Source organism: Kogia breviceps, chromosome 17 (genome assembly GCF_026419965.1).
Source record: "Kogia breviceps isolate mKogBre1 chromosome 17, mKogBre1 haplotype 1, whole genome shotgun sequence".
Lineage (NCBI taxonomy): Eukaryota > Metazoa > Chordata > Mammalia > Artiodactyla > Physeteridae > Kogia > Kogia breviceps.
In genome coordinates, this window is record NC_081326.1 from 2,393,046 (window position 1) to 2,412,713 (window position 19,668).

Consider the following 19,668-nt stretch of genomic DNA (forward strand, 5'->3'; position numbering starts at 1 on the left):
GTTTGAATAGGAACACTAGTTTTCATTCATTTTTGGCAGTAATCTTTGCACAATATATTCCATGCTTCCCCGCCCTGGCAAATGTCTTAACTGAAGCGTTCTCTGACAACAAATAATAAATGGCCAAAATGAAAGAAATGCCTAAAGGACGTCATCAAGGAAATGGGTGTACTGAAAGAATTAAGAATAAACTTTAGAATGCATTCCATTTTTACTGTCCAATAACTGAAACAAGAAAAAATGTTGCTATTTTCCAGGCATCCCAGACAGTGTGCCGCCTTTCCCCCAATAACCAACCAAAGATTAATAAGTCTCTTTTCCAACTGAGTCAAAAGTTTACCTTTGAGAAAAGTTTAAGTATTCTGCCCACCATCTTTAGACAACAGCAGCCTTCAAAATATTGTTTCATATGGTCTGCATCACTGACGCATGTGCCTCAACAACGTCCTCTTAGGCCGCAAAGGTTTTCTATCCACTTACTGATCAGATCTGAAGAGGTTTATTCCAGATTTAGTCCCCAAATTTAAAAGTTTCTATCAGTGTACTTGGGGGAGAACTTAATCCAAAACACAAGTCACTACAGTTACAAACTAAAACTAAAACCACAATGTCTAGGTTTTTGAATTTTAAAATATCTCAGGCAGATACAGTACCTAAAATTACTTCTTTTAAACCTCACAGACGAGTTCCCTGGGAGGGGGTGGGGCGGGGGTGGGGGAGTGATGCAAAAAAGGCCCATGGGGGTTTTCCGGGAGGTGGAAAGGTTCAATGATCTGCCTTTGGATGCTGGTTACTGCCGTGAACTAACCACTCGAGACCTGTATATTCATCGAACGTCAATCATTCTCAGTGTGAAAAACTTTTATAGATAAAAATGAAATTATATCATTAATATTTTCCCCCCAAAAGCTTGAAAGTTCTACAGCATCTGTAAATGTGAACACATGAATCATTATTAAGTTAATGTAAGAAACAGCGAAGGCCAAGTATTATCATTTCACCAGTTTACTTGCAGATTTACTAGCAGAGAGTGCTCAGGACTCAAGGCACAATGATGAAAACCAGCGAGACCGCTCAAGTTTTACCCAGCGGATCAGAGAGCCTAATTAACTGCAGGGACAAATTAGAGGAGAGGAGATATTAAAAAGTCCAAGTAACATTACAGGATCAGGGGGAAAAAAACTCAAAGTACCACCACCACCAAGACCATCCCCACTGGAGTGGACACCTCACGGCTCGGCACTGCACAGAGATTTTACTTCTAGGACTTCTAATAATCTTCCCAACTTACTATCAGTTCACAAGTAAGGTTATGCGTTAAATGATGTGATTTGTCCAAAGTCTTCGATGCGGTTATACAGTTTTATTCCAAGGCTCACTATTGCCGCTATAACACGGTAGGACCCCCCGCCCCTTCTCCCACTACTGTACAGAAAATATTTAGTACAGGTGACATAATTTCAAGTGGTTAAATGACAAGAACAGTCAGATGACTCTTACCCTGCTCATGGAATCAAAGCACTTCCTGACCAGCGATTCCACGTCATTAGGCCTGTCCTGCACATTGATCCAGTCTAACAAAGAAACATTAAAAAAAGGCAGGTCACCGTCTTTAGCATCTACTGCAGCTTCGTCCTGCTGGACAGGACTTGGACAAGGTTCCCTCATTTCTTTTCCACTTTCGGCATCGGTGGCTTCTGGGGCTACGTGTTCCACGGACTTGTGAAATGAGGTTAAGGAGGGTTTGTTCGCTGCAGGCGTATCGGGAGAGAGCACCAGCTCAGTGGAGGTTTTCATCTCGGCCTTTTCTGAGCCTTCACGCTCAGGCAAGGAATCCAGTCTTCCCAAACATTCCCTGTAACTATGTCTGGTTAGGCACTCCAACAGTGGAATCTTGGCCATGACTGAAACCGCAGTTCCTAAACTTAAAGTACAAAAGACCTGTCAGTAAAATAATGGACTGCTCTAGTCAGAGGTTAGCGTCTTGAAAGAAATGCTATTATCACACACAGAAATCCCACCACCTCTCTGTTAGCACTACATGCATGTAAGCAGTCCATGAGGTGTTCTTCAAAAGAAGACAGAGAGAAGGAGGATATCGTTCACACACTGAAACACCCTCTAAAGTAAGGATAGCAAGTTTACACTAGGCATGTGGACACTTGGTTTTTAACAAACCTTAAGGTATAAAAAATTGGAACTTATAAAAAAGATTTACCATAGAAAGTTTAATGTTCGATTAGCTTAAAAACAAAACATTTTTGATGTATTGAAAGCAAAGCATAAAATTAACTCTTATTAGAGATTAAGGTTAACTCTTGTATTCATCACTCCCTGAAATTAAACAGGTAGATAGATGTATGCTGTCAAAAAAACATGGGGAAAAGATGAAATTTTGATGATTTGACTTCTGTAAAAACATATGTAAAATGATTCAGGCTCCTACATTAAATTAACATCTGAGAGAACTACCCATCCCCCAAAAAACAGTTACTTGAAATTTCAGGTTATAAAAAATTTTAAATGTTCTTTCCAGTCTTCATTAACCATTCCTTCCTTCCCAAGATGCATCCCATTGTCCACTTAAGGCCAAAATGTTGTAAATATTCATACCACAAAATAGAGAAACTTGAATTAATAAAGTTCACTTGAGAGAAGAAAAAGAAAATGATACCTCCCTCCAACTCTAAATAAAAAATTTAAGAACCAAAAAAATGAATACAAAACACTGAAAGCACAAACACACACACAACAAAGGGCTACATTTGTGTGGAATTATTGCCGTATTTTTTTACATTCATTATAGCCCTTTTAAAAAAGAACCAGTGGGTATCAGATGGGCTTCTATGCAAAGACCCAGAAAAACATCTAAATGAGAACCAGAACACAAAGGCTGTTTTCCATTGCAGCAAGCCTTCATCATATGGCAATATTTAAAAAGAAAAATAAAATTTTCCTTGACTGCCTAATGTTTGAAAACTTTTCCACTCCAATTAGATTGTTATTTCTGCATTTTGCTTTACTTTACTGTAAAATTGGTAGCAAGGCAAGAGACAAAGGTTCCTGGGTTTCTAAACGATTTCAAAAGTATTTTGAGTGTTTTACATAAAGAAAACATAAGAAAAAGAAACATGGCAGATCCATAAAATATATGGAGAATAAAACTGTCTGTAATTTAAAAAATTTTACAGTCCATAAAAGTCATCATGAAAGTCTCAAAAACATGAACCTCAATTATAATAAATATATGCCCCACTAGAAACGAAATTACTGTTACTAAAACTACTGATAAACTGCAAAGGTATTTTAAACAAACATCTTATTATTCATTTTAATGGCAAACATACTGAGTAAGTTTTAACTTGATGTCCTCTACGGATTGCAGATAACTCGAATAAATACTTTCAAATTTGAAAAGCAGCTTCTGGTAGGAATTTGAACAATCCTCCAGATTGGCCATGATTGCAGCCCAGCCTTGGTGTTGAAGATGTTCATCATGGACCAGACCTTCACAGAAAGAGCAAAGTTTCTTGGCAACTTCATACATTTCCTATGTTGGAAAAGAAGAAATAGTCGGTCAAAGAAGGTAATGTTCGTGTGCGTGTCTGCACGTGTGTACTTACGTACGTGCATGAATGCACTCTGAACTCATTTCAAAGGGAGCACTGTTACAGGAACGTTTCAGCTTCTGGTTCCTGCTTGTTGCCGTGATAATGAGGAGGAACTCACTGCTCCTGGGAGTACATGCGGCTAGAGGTCCACACAGGGCAACGCAGCAATAACCATCCAAAGTAAAACTGTAAACCTTCTATGGTGGAGTACTACACGGCAATGAATACAAACCACTAACACACGCAATTACATGAACGAGTCTCAGGAACGTAACGCTGAGTCCAAGAGGCCAGACACAAAAGAAAACAAACCGTTTTAGGAGTCAGGATATTGGTTAACTTCATGGAAGAGAAATAATGGGTCCTGAAAGGGAGAAAGCATGAAGTAGGGCTTTTGGGGTGACACCGTATTTTAAAATTTGTGTTCACTTTGTGAAACTGCACTAAAAATTATCAATGTATAATTGTGATATGTCCATTTTCAAATGTTTATCAATAAACAACACTCTATAATTAATTTCACTAGCAGTAAAGACAACAGTCCAAGGTCACACAAGTAACTGGGAAACGTGACTCTGGAGACCACGCCCTGGATGGTTAAAAGACAGAGGCTCGGGGCCTCCCTGGTGTCCAGTGGTTAGGACTCCACGCTCCCACTGCTGGGGGCCCAAGTTTGATCCCTGGTGGGGGAACTAAGATCCCACAAACCCAGCGGCACAGAAAAAAAAAAAAAAAGACCGAGCCTCTAATTGCTGTCGTGATGGACAGTTTGACTGTGGGTGTCTGTCTTGGGCAGAGTAGCTTTGGGTGAATGTTACAATCTGAGAGGTACATTCTTCCCTCCACTTCCCATTCTTCTTTCTCATCACTTTCTTAGCTATTCCTGGATGCTGATCCTTCCAAGCAAACTTAACATCCATTTTATGTAAAACAAATAAAACAAACAAAACAACCAAATTCCCCTCACCACCCCCAAAGCAAAAATGCTTCATCATAGCAATTAACTGTAACTAATTAAGCTAGTGAACAGATAGCAATTAGAATATGATCATGAACATTAAGAATATTATCTTTTCATTTGATTATGTTTTATTGTTAAATAAACTATGTTCCATTATAAAATAAAAATTTTTTTTAAGATTAAAAAAATAATAATATTTTACGTTCTGGAACTTTATAGACTTTTGTTGTTGTTGCTGTTGAGAATGCAATATATTTCCCATTTCTATTCTAAAGTAGTGCCAATACAGAGAAATAGGAATGATGTTTATATATTTATCAAACACCCAATCAACCTTACAATTCCTTCCCGTGGATTTTTATTAAATTCTCTCAAATTTCCCAAATATGTAATCATATCACCTAAAATGATGTTTTTCGCTTCTTTTCCATTAACTTCACCAATTACTTTTTTATTTCAATATATTTCCCAGAAGTTCCAAAAGAATACTGAACAGGTTTATTCTGATTTATGCAAGTGACTCTAGCTTTTCACTTACTTGAAAGCTGATTATCTTTTTATATTTGGTCAAGTCTGTGTTACATTTATTTTGCTCCCTTCTAGGGCTATTTAATTTATTAGGAACAGCTGCTGAATTTTAACACATGCCTCTTCCAGACAACATTAGTATGATGCTCTGTTTTCTCCTGTAAAGTATTAGTGATTGAGGCAATTAATTATATTAATACATATCCAAATATTGAACCATCCTTGCATCCCTATAACATCTGCTTTTTGCTATTAATATATTAGTCTTTTGATATTCTTCTGGGTTTTTATCTATAAGGAAAAAGGTATATTCTGTATTTTTAAGATTCAGAGAATTCAATCTAGTCCACAAGATCCTTTTGATTATGAGAGAAATGTATTAAAATCTCTCTTAAAAATTTTTTTGTGGTGAAACACACAGAAATCTTACCGCTTTAACCCATCTTTAAGCGTATGGTTCAGTACCATGAACTCATTCACGTTGCTGGGCAACCATCACCGCCACCCATCTCCAGGATTCTTTCATCATCTCAAACTGGAACTCTGCATCCATTAAACAATTAACTCAACATTCTCCTCACTCTCGGCCCCTGGTCACATCTATTCTACTGTCTGTCTCTATGAATTTGACTATTCTAGGGACCTCATGTAATTGGAATGATACACTATTTGTCCTTTCGTGTCTGGCTTATTTCACCTAGTATACTGTCTTCAAGGTTCCTCCATGTTGTAACTCATATCACAAATTTCTTTCCTGTTGAAGGCTGAATGATATCCCACTGTACGAATATACCACATTTTGTGTATCCATCCGCTGGACATTTGAGCTGTTTCCACCATTTGCTACGAACACTGACATACGTCGTTATGTTAAAAGTTCTCCGGGGATTAATATTGTTACCTTTAGCCTGTGTTGATAGGCAAATACAGATGTGGCTTGTCTTTTTCATAAATTAAATCTTTTATTATTAATTTCACTTTTTTCTGCTTAATGCTTTTAACAACCACTATCTACTAGTTCCGTGCATATCTTCCTTCTCATACTTTAGCAACCTGTTTTAGCAGTGTGTCCTGTGATTGGCATAGTTGTTTTCTGTTTTGATCCTAACATAAAATTTCTTTTAATAAGAGAAAAGTTGGCTAATAAATAACCAAATACTGGACTGCATTAATCTCACTATTTTATGTTTAGTATTCACTTTATTATTTCTATTATAGCCTATCTAGATTTTTGCTAGTTTAATGAAGATAGTATCCATTCCTAGCTCTTCTCTGCTACTCATTATACCCCCTTCTCTTTCCTACTTGACTTAATCCACGCCTGGATGAAACCTTTACAATTCTTTAACTTGTCACCTGGCATCACTAGATACTGCAAAGACTGTTTACTGCTACACAAATCCTCTCTCTCATTTCATCTGTTTGATTTTTAAATCTTTTTATCAAGTTTTATTTGTTCTTTTGATTTCTTACTCTAATCACTTAACAATTATACATCCTATTTGGTTAGCCTATAATTTTTGTATCTAATATTACATTTTTCTATTAGCATGTAGTATCTATATTTTTCAATTAAATCAAAACTATTGCTTTTTAAGTGGCATGCAACTGTGTAACCTATCTTTATTAGTTTTATTAATTTATTTATAGACCAATATCAGAAAACAAATCTAAAGGACTCTACTACATAAATTCAGTTTACGGAATTTGTCTTTTTAAAAATAATTTTGCTTTCTAAAAATCATTTCCAGGCTCTTTAATGTTTATTAAGCATATTCCAGAAAGATGGGGTTATTCTTTTCATGTTGTATCCTGTGTGAAAAATGGTATAGTTTCACAAATATATGTACCACATTAAAACAACCCGCTCTGAAATTTCCTTAAAAAACGCAAATGTTACTACTTAACAGTTTATTTCATTAATTTATTTTTATAAAAGGTAAATACTCTTTTTCAGTTGATTCTAAAAGATAACATTGTTTTTTTACGTCTGACAGCAAAATGTGTCCCACTACTGATAGCTTACAGCCAGTATTACAGTAAAGTACCAGCAAGTCAAAAACAAACACAAAAAAACAAAAAATAAACCAAATGACTGGGAAACAATGCATGGGTACTGCAAGCAGCAACACAAGACGTACGTATTAGGAAGAAACTGGGCGCTCCTCCAGGACCTAAATATGGATATGAGAGAAGGAGTCACAATCTTAAGGGCTCTTTAAGCTCTCTGTGCCTATGTCTGTCTACTCAAACATAGGTACTGCACTGATCAAAGAAATGTCCTGAACTCATTATCTGCAAACCATCATCTAGGAAAGAGTAAATAAACCATGTTTAAGACAGTTGTTCTACTCTAAGATCTTGTAACTGCTTGCAAACGTAGGATGACTAACAAAGCACACTCCTGAAATTTAAAAACCAGACAAAGTAATCACAAAATATTTTTTCAAAGTTTTTGTTATTTTTCATGTTTTTGGCATGTTTCTTCTATAATGTAGACTACTCTGCTATTTAGATTTGAATGCTTTTATTTTTTTTATTTTTTTAATAAATTTATTTATTTTGTATTTATTAATTTTTGGCTGCATTGCGTCTTTGTTGCTGCGCGTGGGCTTTCTCTAGTTGCAGCGAGCAGGGGCTACTCTTCGTTGCGTGCGCGGGCTTCTCACTGCGGTGGCTTCTCTTGCTGCGGAGCATGGGCTCTAGGCACGTGGGCTTCAGTAGTTGTGGTACATGGGCTTGGTAGTTGTGGCTCGCAGGCTCTAGAGCTCAGGCTCAGTAGTTGTGGCGCATGGCCTTAGTTGCTCCGTGGCATGTGGGATCTTCCCGGACCGGGGCTCGAACCCACGTTCCCGGCGTTGGCAGGCAGATTCTTAACCACTGCGCCACCAGGGAAGCCCAAGATTTGAATGCTTTTAGAAGCAATCGATTTTTTAGATCATTCGCCAATGCCTAGTAAGCTAACAGTCCACAAAAACATTACCAAGCATGTGAATAAGACATTATTCTGTTAAATAATGCCAATTTTTAATTTTAAACTGTACTAGGTATAAATAAATATTACAATTACCACTGCAAGTTGTGTCCTTGAAGCAACAGTGTGAAAAACTGCAGGCATCATAAGGGACTCTTCAACTTTTATTTCCATGTCATTTTCTGTTGAAAAGGTAGTTTTAGGAATAGCAGGTAGACGTTCAGATAAGATCATTTCCTTGTTAAAAAGAAAAATTGGATTTGTGTCCTACAGAAGTAAAAATGCAAAAAAAAAAAAAGAAGTAAAATGTTACAAATACTGAACGTGCACACTGCCCTCCATACACCAATCAGATACACATTCCTTTGGACCACGAGCCCCGAGCCCCTCCGTGAAGCTGGAGCGCGTCTGCGTGGAAGGAAAGGCCCTGGACACCTACCGTCCCGGCACTGTAGGTGCACACTCTCCGGTCTGCAGCCATGCACTCTCCCCCGTTGACCACCAACACCTGGTGCTGAATAGCGATCTTGTACTTGCTGTGGATGGCATGCTTCAGGTCAGCCACACTTTAAAAGGGGGTGGGGGGGGCGGGGAGGCCAAAACATCAGCTATTTACATTTGCCCAATGACAACTTGTTTCATTATCCAAGTGGCACTATGTAAAAATACCTGACAGATAAATGAATTTCACTCTAAAAATTTCCCCAAAAACAGTAGTAAAAACTACAAGCTTCTTGTTTCTGCAGCTGGATTCCATAATCAACCAGCCAATCATAAATAACTAGAAGGTCAACGATCACCCGTGTGCCACACCTAAAAGTTAGTCTGTGAAATGCAGGCAGTAGAAACATTTATTTTTGTGATCTTTATATAACATAGCAGAGGAACATGCTCAAATTAGCATCAGGTCTGTTAAAATCCTCAGAACAAAGGATGTGTGTTTAAAATCTCCACATCACATTACACAAAACACATGACGTCTACACCATATGAAAATTGCTTCCTTTTCCTAATCTTTCAAAAAAACCATTCCTTTACAGGTCAAATCAGATTTTATAAAAACTAGAACTTTCACAAAATAATTTCACAATTCCATTAAGAAAATTAGGTTAATTCGAAATTTTACTCTGTCATTAACAAACAAAACAAACACTATTGACTTTATTCACATAAAGTAATAAAAACAATGACGAAAAACCACTGGGCTGGTACATGCTGGTTTATGTAGCAATAAGCCCCTCAGCAGCGTCCTGTGAAACTGAGAAGAGCAGCCAGCTATGAAAACTTACTTCTATTTGACTGCTTTGGTTTGAAATCAGTATATTTACTCTGAAAAATACAGTCACGCAAACAGAACAAAGCACAACCTAACAAATTTATCATTAGCACTTTAGAGGAAGATGACAACTGTACACGTAATATGCTGAGGATAAAAGAGTTAATTAGGACTTGCCATATTGCTACTCTTATTTAATAAAAGACTAGTATTCTCAAAATCAAATCTTTCTTTACTTTTTACATGCACAAAATGCAAAACTGATGAGAATCAATGAAACCCAGCTCACGTTTGCACTGTAAGTTCAGTGTCAAATGTCAGGGTGGTTCCAGTGTTCACCAGAAATACATACAACTTCATGATGATTTCTCTGGATTCTGTGAGCTTATACCTCACTCTGATATGATTACTGAAAGAAACAGACAAGAAAAGTGGTCAATTTACAAACGCAAGTACAAAGACAATTATGCTCATGTAAGACAGAGCACAGTTATACTACACAAGCAACAAAAATACAGAATAGGTTTTGATGTCTAGAACAGCTAACTGGACAATTCAGTAAACTTGTTGCTTAAAAAACAAAAATGAACAGTAATGAGGCTAATGAGAAGCGTAACTTCTATTATAAAGAAAAATAATTTGTTCTGAGGAAGGAAGAGGATAGTAGTTAGAACAGTTTGCTGTATATTTAACACTGTTCTCATGGACCACCCCACATTAAGAAGAAAAATAAAAATTAAAAATTTGGTCCACCATCTTCCTAACTCCAAAAGTTCTTCCCCTGCTTCTTCCTTGTAACAGTGAAAAAGTCTTGAGGTTAAACTTACTAACGGCAAATGAGAAGAGCCGCCACTTGCAATAGGAGGGAAAGAGTCAGTCCCTATTCCTTCCACCAGGTGCCTCTTTCGCTGAGTTCCACCTCCACACTGAGTTAGAAACACTTCACGTAAGAGACTCTGGCCCTAACAGTTCATCACTTTGTGGAACAGCAGAAGGTGCACAAGTCTGGAAATCAGAATATTTAAAACAACCCTGCCATTACCTAGTTGTCCAAGTCAAAACCCCATATATAAAATAAAGCTTCCTCATCTACAAAGAAAAGGGACAGACGTCAAGAGCTCGCGTCTTATTTTGAACAAGTGGAGGTAAAAAACCCCCAATATCGATGTAAGTGATGAAAGATGACAAATAAATTTCCAGAAACTAGTAGTTATCTTTCTTTATGCTCTCTCCCCATGAGCTTAGAGCAGAGTTATGAGGGAAGAAGAAAAAAGCAAATAAGGCTTTAAAATTAATGTTTCCAAAATCGCTACTTTAAATGCATTAGATCAAAACTCCGTTATAAAGGCAGGAACTGTGACTTACCGTCAGGCACTGTGAAAAGGATTTTTACCACTTCTCTTAAAAAGCAGATTAAAAGTGGCTTATATATTTGCTTTGCTTGATATTGGCAACTGAATGGCATTCCTGGTTAAACTCAGTGAACTGGAAAAGAGAAATTTCTGATTATAAAGAGAAGTAATTCAATGTGACTATAAACACGGTTAAGTGCTCTTCCTTTTAACATTACCTTCTGAAAGAGTAATCTCTACTCAGCTTCTCTTCCTACCTGCACATTCACTGAACCACAAGCAAGTGACCTTGACCTACACCACTGCATTAAAAAGACACCAAACAAAAGTCCCCCCCCAAAGAACTCTCCAACACTGTCAAAGCGTAGAGCCATTTTTCAGTCCTTAAAATATAACGGCCCCACTACTTGCATGCCTAACTGTTTCAGTTTCTTCTTTTGTAAGACAGGAATAAAATGGTGCCCGTAGCACTGGGCCTCTGCTTCCCCAAGTCCCCTTGGACGTGGGCGGAGCCTGTGATCTGCTTTAACCACTGAGATTCAGCCAAGGTGATGGGGTGTCACTTACATGATGGCTACTCAGAACCACGACCTCCCTCTTGCCAGCTTCCATGGAATGCGCCGTCATAGGGAGAGGCCCACGTGGCAAGAAACCGAAGCCAACAGCCAGCAAGAAGCTAAGGGCATCAGTCTGACAGCCTGCGAGGAACTGGCTCGTTCTTGACAACCACAGCGAGCTCTCGGAAGCGGATCATTCCTGCTGAGCCTCAGACAAGACAACCCCCCCCCCCCCCCCCCGGGGCTGAGACCTTCCCTGGAGTCTTGTGCGAGACTGTGAAGCAGAGGACCCAGCCCAGCCATGCCCACAAACGTGAAATAATACGTCTGTGCTGTTTGATCGTGGTAATTCTTCCTCAGCGACAGGTAACACAGTACTCACATCACAGGGGCCTCACAGGACAGTGCTGGGCAGGGGTGAGGCTGTCACCGCCACCCTGTCTGGGCCCCCCCCCCCCCTCCTCCTAGGCCACCTCTCCAGCGGTTGGCTGGGACCTCACCGCCCCCGGGGCTGTAGAGGCACCACTGCTGACAACCAAACCCAGCCTGAATCACTCCCTGGACCCAGGTTCTCTACACAACCCCTCTCAAATCCGCTCTGCCACCTGAAACCCTCTGTTTTCGCTTCTCTTTGTTGATGGAACCGACATTCACCCACTCTCTCACGTGCTGTCCTAGATCTTTCGTCTTCCTCACAGATCCATAAACGTCAGTGACGATGCACGTCTGCTTGGTTCTGACGCAGTATCTACGCTACCTACCCCTATTCCTGTGGCTATCAAGCCCTCGCTGACTCAGGACTTTCTCAACCAGCTCCCCACCTCCCTGACCCTCCCCCCGCAGCATATACCCTCCTACCGCCCTCAGGGAGGCAGGCGCTTCTGCTTCCAAACACCAACCGGGCTCAGGATGACCTTTAGAGCAGCGGCCACCCTTTCCCAGTATTTACCAGGTCCCAGGCGACTGTTCTAAACGCTTTACTGAACGAAACGTTTTCACTGGATCCCCCCAAGAATCCTTTACGGGAGATACTATCATCATCCTCACTTTACAGACAAGGAAACTAAGAATTAAGGGCTTCAGTAATGTCACAGGTAATGAGTGCAGACTCAAACCCAAACAGTCCCATCCCATCTCCTCGAGTCTCCAACCAAGAGCAGACGCTGCAGGGGCTTCTTCCTCTCCACCCGCAGCCTCCCCACGCCTTCCCACCCCTCCCCACCCCGTCCCTCCCAGATACCACCCGCCTAACTTCCTGAACAAAAGCAGCCCTTTCAATTTCCATCTCGGAGCCTTCAAGAGGGCTGTCCCCGGCCGAGAGCCTCCTTCCCGGCTGCTGAGATCACCCTCCCCCTGCCCCCGCCACAGCCTTTCACAGAGTTAATCACACAATCCTGCCACCAGCTGTGCTGACTATGTACTCCACGTGCCTGCTACGCTGCATATACTGTGATGTTTCTTTGAAGAGTTCTCACCTCTACTGAACGGCAAGCTGCTCTGAAGCAAGGACCCTGTATTCCTGGGAACTAGCTCTAAGATACTTTCTCAACAAAATGCACGGTTACTCTTACGCCAGTGAAGGGTCATTCTGTATCCCTGTGAAGACTGCTGAGGAGTCGCCTGCGTGGCACCGACCACAGGTCCTGTATCTCCACCAGGGTAAGCGAGGCCGCACGCTTCGCCGCCGCCGCCAGCACACTCGCCCCACAACCGACTATGGGTGACACAGCTACTCTACAAATGCAACCCCGGCAGCTCAGCCCAGCTAAACAGATACCTGACTTCCACGAAGAGATACGCTCCTGTTACACTACAGACTAGAACCAAATCTTTCAATGAATGAGAGAAAGTGACCAGGAAGCCAACAGACTGAAGTGATAAAGAAAGAGCTGATACCAGGGCACCCCAGGCAGCAGAGCCGGGTCTCTGGGTAGTAACAATACGCACGGTCCCTGCCCACCCCTGAGGGGCCTGTAGTGTGAGACAAAAACGTGTGCAAAATCACCGAAAGTTTAAATGAGAATTTCATACCAGAGCGTTACCCAGCGTATCTTGACTTCTCTAAATTACTTGTCCATCACTTATTAATCATCCTTCCACACCATTACAAATACTTCATAAACATCAATATTGATGGCCAAAAAGCATTCCAACCTGTGAATTCACCACAGTCTATTTACTATCTCCAGGTTTTTGTTTTTTAATCTCACAGGTACACATTTTTTCTTATGCTTAGGATTATTCCCATAAAGTAGATGCCTAGAAGTAAAATCGCTGGGTCAAAGCAGTCAAAGATTTTAAGGCTGTTAGGCTTTGGCTTCTCTTTTACCAATTTATACTCCTCAGGCAACGCGCCGCACCCAGTCAACAAGGTCACTGTATCCTTCTGCCATCACCCTACTTTCAAATGCTTGCTCATATTATTTCATTGTTTTACATGTAAACCCCGTCTCTAGTTATCTGTGAGTTTGACTGTATTCATGCATAGGTTGCCTACTATATACCACGCACTATGTTAGACGTGGGATGTAACAGTAAACAAGACCGGCACAGTCCCAGAACTTCTGTGAACCTCAATTACCAGAAAAAATGGAAGCTCATCTGATCCAGTGAGCTTAAAAATTAAGCAACACGATATATATATAAACATCCAATGCAACGCCTAAGACAAGCACTCGAGAAACATACTCAACATACGTAGATTCTGTGCATTCAAGGGCTGAGCATTGAAGATATAAAAACAATGAAAAAAAAAGTAACATCTGCCGCCAGGAAAAAGTAGGCAGAATGCCCATAATCGTACTACTGTCTAAGAAGTGTGTAAAGAGTGAGAAGAGCAGGCAGAGGGTGCATCCCTAGGAAAAGGATGCAGACCTGAGCTGTTATCAAGAGAAGAAACTAGAGATAAGCAGGAGATCACATGACTGCAGTCAATGAAAGTCTCATGGATAAAGGGGCGAATTAGTTTAAAAATGTCAGTGAATGCACAAACTTTATCTTACAGGTGAAGAGGAGCCATCTTGTTTCACGACAGATTATGTAGCTGAAGTATTTGACTAAAACAGAAGTATGATAACACTGGTGGTGGAGATGATTCATTCATTCACTCATTCATTCATTCATTCATTCATCCAAATCCAACCAAAGCCTAAGAACTTATGTGCCAGGACTGGGAATTCTGTGAACAGAACAGATATATGGTCTTTGCCCTGATGGAGTCCACCATCTTGAGGGAGAAAACGGCATCAAACAAGAAGACAGCAAACATGATGTAAGTTGTGATGATTACAATGAACGAAGAGTGGGCAGGAAGGAGGACCTACTTCAGACTGGGGTGATGCTAGCAGGCCTCTGTGTGGGTCCATTTAGACAGGGTTGCAGGGGGTGAGAGGAAGCCTGTCCTGGAAGGTGGGGAAAGCACTACAGGAAGACACAGCGGTTCTCAGAGACTACACATAAAGTCTTTATAATAATCACTATATTATTTTAAGTTTTCTTTTTGTTTCCTTTTCAATATTATTCATCTTTTTTGTTTTCATATAGTTTCACACATAAGAAAAAAGGTAACAAAAATAGTACAAAAAAAATCCCTTCTGCCCTTTGCCCAGATTCACCCACTGTGCTCCACTGCTTTACCATGTGGACCAGTTCATGCTACGTGCACGGTTTTCTTTCTTTCTTCCTCTCTCTCTTTAGATACATATAAATATTAGATATATTTTTTCTGAACTATGAGAGTAATCTGAAGACAGAATAGAATGTCTCTTTATCCATAAATATTTCAGAATGTGTATTTCCTAACAGCAAGGATTTTCTTGTACATAATCAAAGTACATTTATCAAATCACTGATCACTACTTTTTATCTAATCCACAGTCAATATTCAAATTACTGCCCCAGTAATACTCTTTAAAGTTTTTTTCTCCCAATACAGGATCCAACTCAGGACCATATGTGGCATTTAGATGTAAAATCTATTTAATCTCCTTCAATCTGGAACACTCCATCTTTCCTTTTCCTTTTCACAACCTCACTCTCAGTCAGTCAGGAGCATCAGGGATTGGCGAGGACCTCAGTGTTGCCGCCCTCCTCCACAACACCTGCGGCAAATGAGAGAAACTCTGACAAGCTGCAGCAGCTCCTGTGTCCTTCAAACACACACCAGTCTTCTTTGGGCGCTCACCCGAAGCTGCAGCTCAACTGTGACCTGCAGTCGTTCACCACACCGGCAAAAACCTGAACAAAACTTATATGAGACCGTCTGTCTGCACACCTGATGAACAATGTAGCCAATTTCAAGGACAGTTTTGACGTCAGTGGCTCTAGAACTCAGCAGAACTCTCCTCCACTGTATCGGCACACTTGACCCCATCACTGAGCATTCGGCTCATGTCAACAGCTCCGAAGCCCACCCGCCCTGATAGGATGTCCCATGTTTTCATCCCCTGACTATGGTTTACAGCCATCAAACCGGCAGCGTGAACCAGAGCCCCCTTCCGAATCTTCACTCCGCATTCTCACCGTCGGCCCGCACCAAGGGCCTCCCCTGAACGGCGTGCAAAAAACCCAGCTGGTGAGGTCAGTCATCATTTCCGGGGTCCACAGCACTTAGGGTCTGCGTGCAAATGTCAGGCTGCTGGCTGCCAGGACCACATATGCTATTTATTTCACTGTCCTAAGGAGACGGCGCATGAAATAATCATTGCTAGCACTTATGGCGTGCTCAGCATTACTTCACTCACTTTTCACAACATGTAAGATATCTATAGTATTACTGTCCCCCTCTGCAAATGAACTAAAAGACTGAGAGGTCCCTCAACTTGCCGAAGGCAGAAACTTAGTAAATAAACGTTCCAGGGCCTTGAACCAGGTCAATGAATAACATTCATTCAATAGAAATTCATCTGAGACTCTAGTACATCCTAGACATTTTCTTGGCTTTGGGAATAAAGAGAAAACAATATGATAAAATTGCCTTCTCTCATAAAGCTTACATCTTAGTGGGCAACATGAAAATTTTATATCTAAACACAAACTCCATATTTACTTTCAGAAAGAACAGCGAAAGAAAAAAAAAAGCACATTATTTTTAAGTAAAAGCAATTCCAACATCTACGCTCACTCTTTTCTGTTTTATTCCTTCAACTGTGCATACAGCTGGGAAACACCACAGCAGTCCCGATCCCCAGAGGAAATGGGGAAGAAAGACGTGTGTCTGGCCTCTAGGAGCAGCCAGAGACTGAAGGCCAGCCACGGGACGCTAGGTGATGAAGCCTCAGTTACAACTCTGCCCAACGACTCGGGTGAGCCCCAGGGCGCCATACTCTGTGCTGCAGCAGAGAGGGCAGCACGGAGCCTCCCTCCACCCCGTGGAGGGCACCACCAGAGCTCAGCGCCTGGAGCCCTTCCGGACTCCCCTCTGTGCGGATCTGCCTCTGTCTGCTTTTCATCTTACTGTGTATCCTTTCACTATAACAGCACTGTAATCATAAGCACAGCACTTTCCTGAATTCTGTGAGCTCGGGGAATGCCAGAGTCTGCAGTCAGCCGCTCCGAAGTGAGGGTGGCCCTGGGCACCACCAGACCTGTGGCTGGTATCCCAAGTGAGAGCGGTCTCGTGAGGACCACTCCATCTAAGTCCAGATTCGATTAAACCACCGCACGGGGCTTCCCTGGTGGCGCAGTGGTTAAGAATCCGTCTGCCGATGCAGGCGACGCGGGTTCGAGCCCTGGTCAGGGAGGATCCCACCTGCCGCGGAGCGGCTAAGCCCGTGTGCCACAACCTCTGAGCCTGTGCTCTAGAGCCCGCGAGAACAGTAACAACTGCCAGTGAAATGAAAATCACAACTTCCTACAAGTAAGCATGAATATACAGAAACATACAAACCAAACTTCCATTGTGCACCAACACCTGATCGATATACAGTAGAAAGGTCAGTCCAGGCTTTCTTATTCTCAAACTACAGACAGGAAAAATGAAACTACTTCTGAGTTAAGAGTTCCCCAAACCGGTCACTGCCCTGAGAGGAAAGGCGCCCTGGACGACACCCACAGAGCCGACCTACTCGGGGGAGGTTCTATCCGGTAAATTTTGTGTACGTGGAAACAGACAAAACTGAGTCTCTGTCCTGAAGGGTGTACCATCTGGAGGGGGTAACAAGATGTAACTAATTCAAAGAGCCAGGTGTGAAATAAGCAGTAAACGAGAAAGATGTCCCGTGACTCTCACACAAGCACTCTGTCCCAGTCCAAGCCAAGGCGTATCACAGAGACCCCTGCTTTTCCACCACCTGCATTTCCTCATAAAGCTGCCTAACCTCAAGTTCTCTCTCCTTTAGCTCCTCTAAAGACTAAAGTCCTTTAAAACAATCTATTTCTATCTTGAGCTGTTACTTCAACCTTGTATTACTAATTTTAGGTGGTCATATCACAGCTTCACAGCAAGGTAAGTTTGTTTGGTAGAGGAAAGATTTTATTTCTACATTTAATTTTATTTTTTTCATAATCTGCAGACTGGACACAATAATAAGGGAATGGAAATAGGAATCTGTATGTGAGTAAAATAAAAGCTCTGGTCAGATTCTAACTAAAAAGTATGGGTTATAAAATTAAATTGTTCTAAAAAGGGTAACAGAATGAACAAAATATATTTATTCATGCTAATATTTTAAGGTATTTTAAAAGAAATGTCTTAAGACCTATATAAAGACCAATTTTGTTTAATCTAAATCAAAGTTATAAAATTTTACAGAGTTGCATCTTCTCCAGCCAATCCATGAGCCACACGGCTTCACTGTCAAGTAACCAGAGTTAAAAACAAAACCCCCCAACGTGCTCATCAGTGCACATCCATCTAAACTTCCACTGCCTAACCTGTAAAGCAGGGACATTAGCAATACCTGCCTCATACCACTTTTGTGGACAAGTAAAATAATCCCCACAAAAGAGCATATTCAGGGGCTTCCCTGGTGGCGCAGTGGTTGGGGGTCCGTCTGCCGATGCGGGGGACGCGGGTTCGTGCCCCGGTCCGGGAAGATCCCACATGCCACGGAGCAACTAAGCCCGTGTGCCACAACTACTGAGCCTGAGGGCTATAGCCCGCGAGCCACAACTACTGAACCCACGTGCCACAACTACTGAGCCCACGTGCCACGACTACTGAAGCCCGCGCACCTATAGCCCATGCTCCGCAAAAAGAGAAGCCACCGCAGTGAGAAGCCTGCACACCACAACGAAGAGTAGCCCCCGCTCGTCGCAACTAGAGAAAGCCCACATGCAGTAACGAAGACCCAACGCAGCCAAAAATAAAAATAAATTTTTTAAAAAAAGAAAGAAAATAAGCCAATATTAGATTTTTTTTAAAAATCAAATGATTAGTAACTCAACCACTGACACAAAATTTTCTTAAAATTATGTGGCCCTTTGCATAAACACTGTCTTTAGTTTCTGTCTGTTGAGAATATAACTTACCAGCCTGCTGTACATATATTGAGACACTGTAGGAAAGAACATTGATCAAAACACATCAGACATACTATAACAGCAATTAAAACTAGGATTCTGGCCCAGTAATAGATAACACATGGAACAGAAGAAATTCAAACATACCTTTAAACACATACACACAGATACACAATAGGAGAGATCCAAACTGAGAGAAAGTAAATACTGTTCAAACAAAGTATTATACTAAATGGCTATATCCACAGCATGCAGCACAACAAAGTCTATTTAAACACCATTTTTACGCTTCATATTACTATTAATGATTAATGAATAAAACTGCTGACAAGGTAACAGCACACTGGCACAGTTCAGACAAGAATATAAATTGGTGTACCTTTTAAGGAGATTTAATCTGGTGATATGCACCAAAATTTAAAATGTGCAAACCAGAAATTCCACTTCTTGAAAGGTATCTGAAGCAGATAACCATGCAAGTGTACAAAGGTATGTATTCAATGATTTCCATGACACCATTATTAACGACGAAACACCAGAACAATGACTATCATAGGTGCCGGTCAAATAAATTACAGTGCAACTATATAATGTGACATTACTCAGACATTTTAAAATGTTCATTAGATCTAGAACCATCCATTAGTGATATATTTATCATTTAGTTACAGAAAGCAAGTTACAGAATATATCATGTGATTCTGTTTGTGCATTTTATTAACTAATACTGAGGGATATATATATGCAGACACAAGCATTAAAAACGTTTCGAACAATTTAACATCAATGCTTTTAACAAAGGCTATCTCTGGATGCAGGACTTTCATGCTCTCTGGTGTCTTTAAAATCACATTTATAATCTGGGGTTAAAAATACTTGCTTCCATTTTGAAAAAGAAAAAAAGACCCGTTCCAAAGAAATAAAGGACCTGAAGATACTGCCCTAGAA

General features: G+C 40.8%; 1 protein-coding gene across 2 annotated transcripts in view; it reads right to left on the minus strand.

The window, feature by feature from the left end:
* The window catches only part of RB1CC1 (RB1 inducible coiled-coil 1), a 41,929-nt gene extending 31,094 nt beyond the window's left edge, over nt 1-10,835 (minus strand). The window contains exons 1-6 of one of the 2 annotated variants that reach the window (XM_059043549.2): nt 10,716-10,835; nt 9,640-9,759; nt 8,514-8,640; nt 8,171-8,341; nt 3,348-3,550; nt 1,501-1,924 (exon numbers count right to left, since the gene is read on the minus strand). In XM_059043549.2, the coding sequence (XP_058899532.1) occupies nt 1,501-1,924; nt 3,348-3,550; nt 8,171-8,341; nt 8,514-8,640; nt 9,640-9,710 (996 nt within the window). In that variant the 5' untranslated portion in view covers nt 9,711-9,759; nt 10,716-10,835. Of the gene's footprint in view, nt 1-1,500; nt 1,925-3,347; nt 3,551-8,170; nt 8,342-8,513; nt 8,641-9,639; nt 9,760-10,177; nt 10,270-10,715 lie in introns of those variants that run through there. The other variant, XM_067017949.1, reaches the window with a different exon arrangement.
* Nucleotides 10,836-19,668: the final 8,833 nt, after the last annotated feature.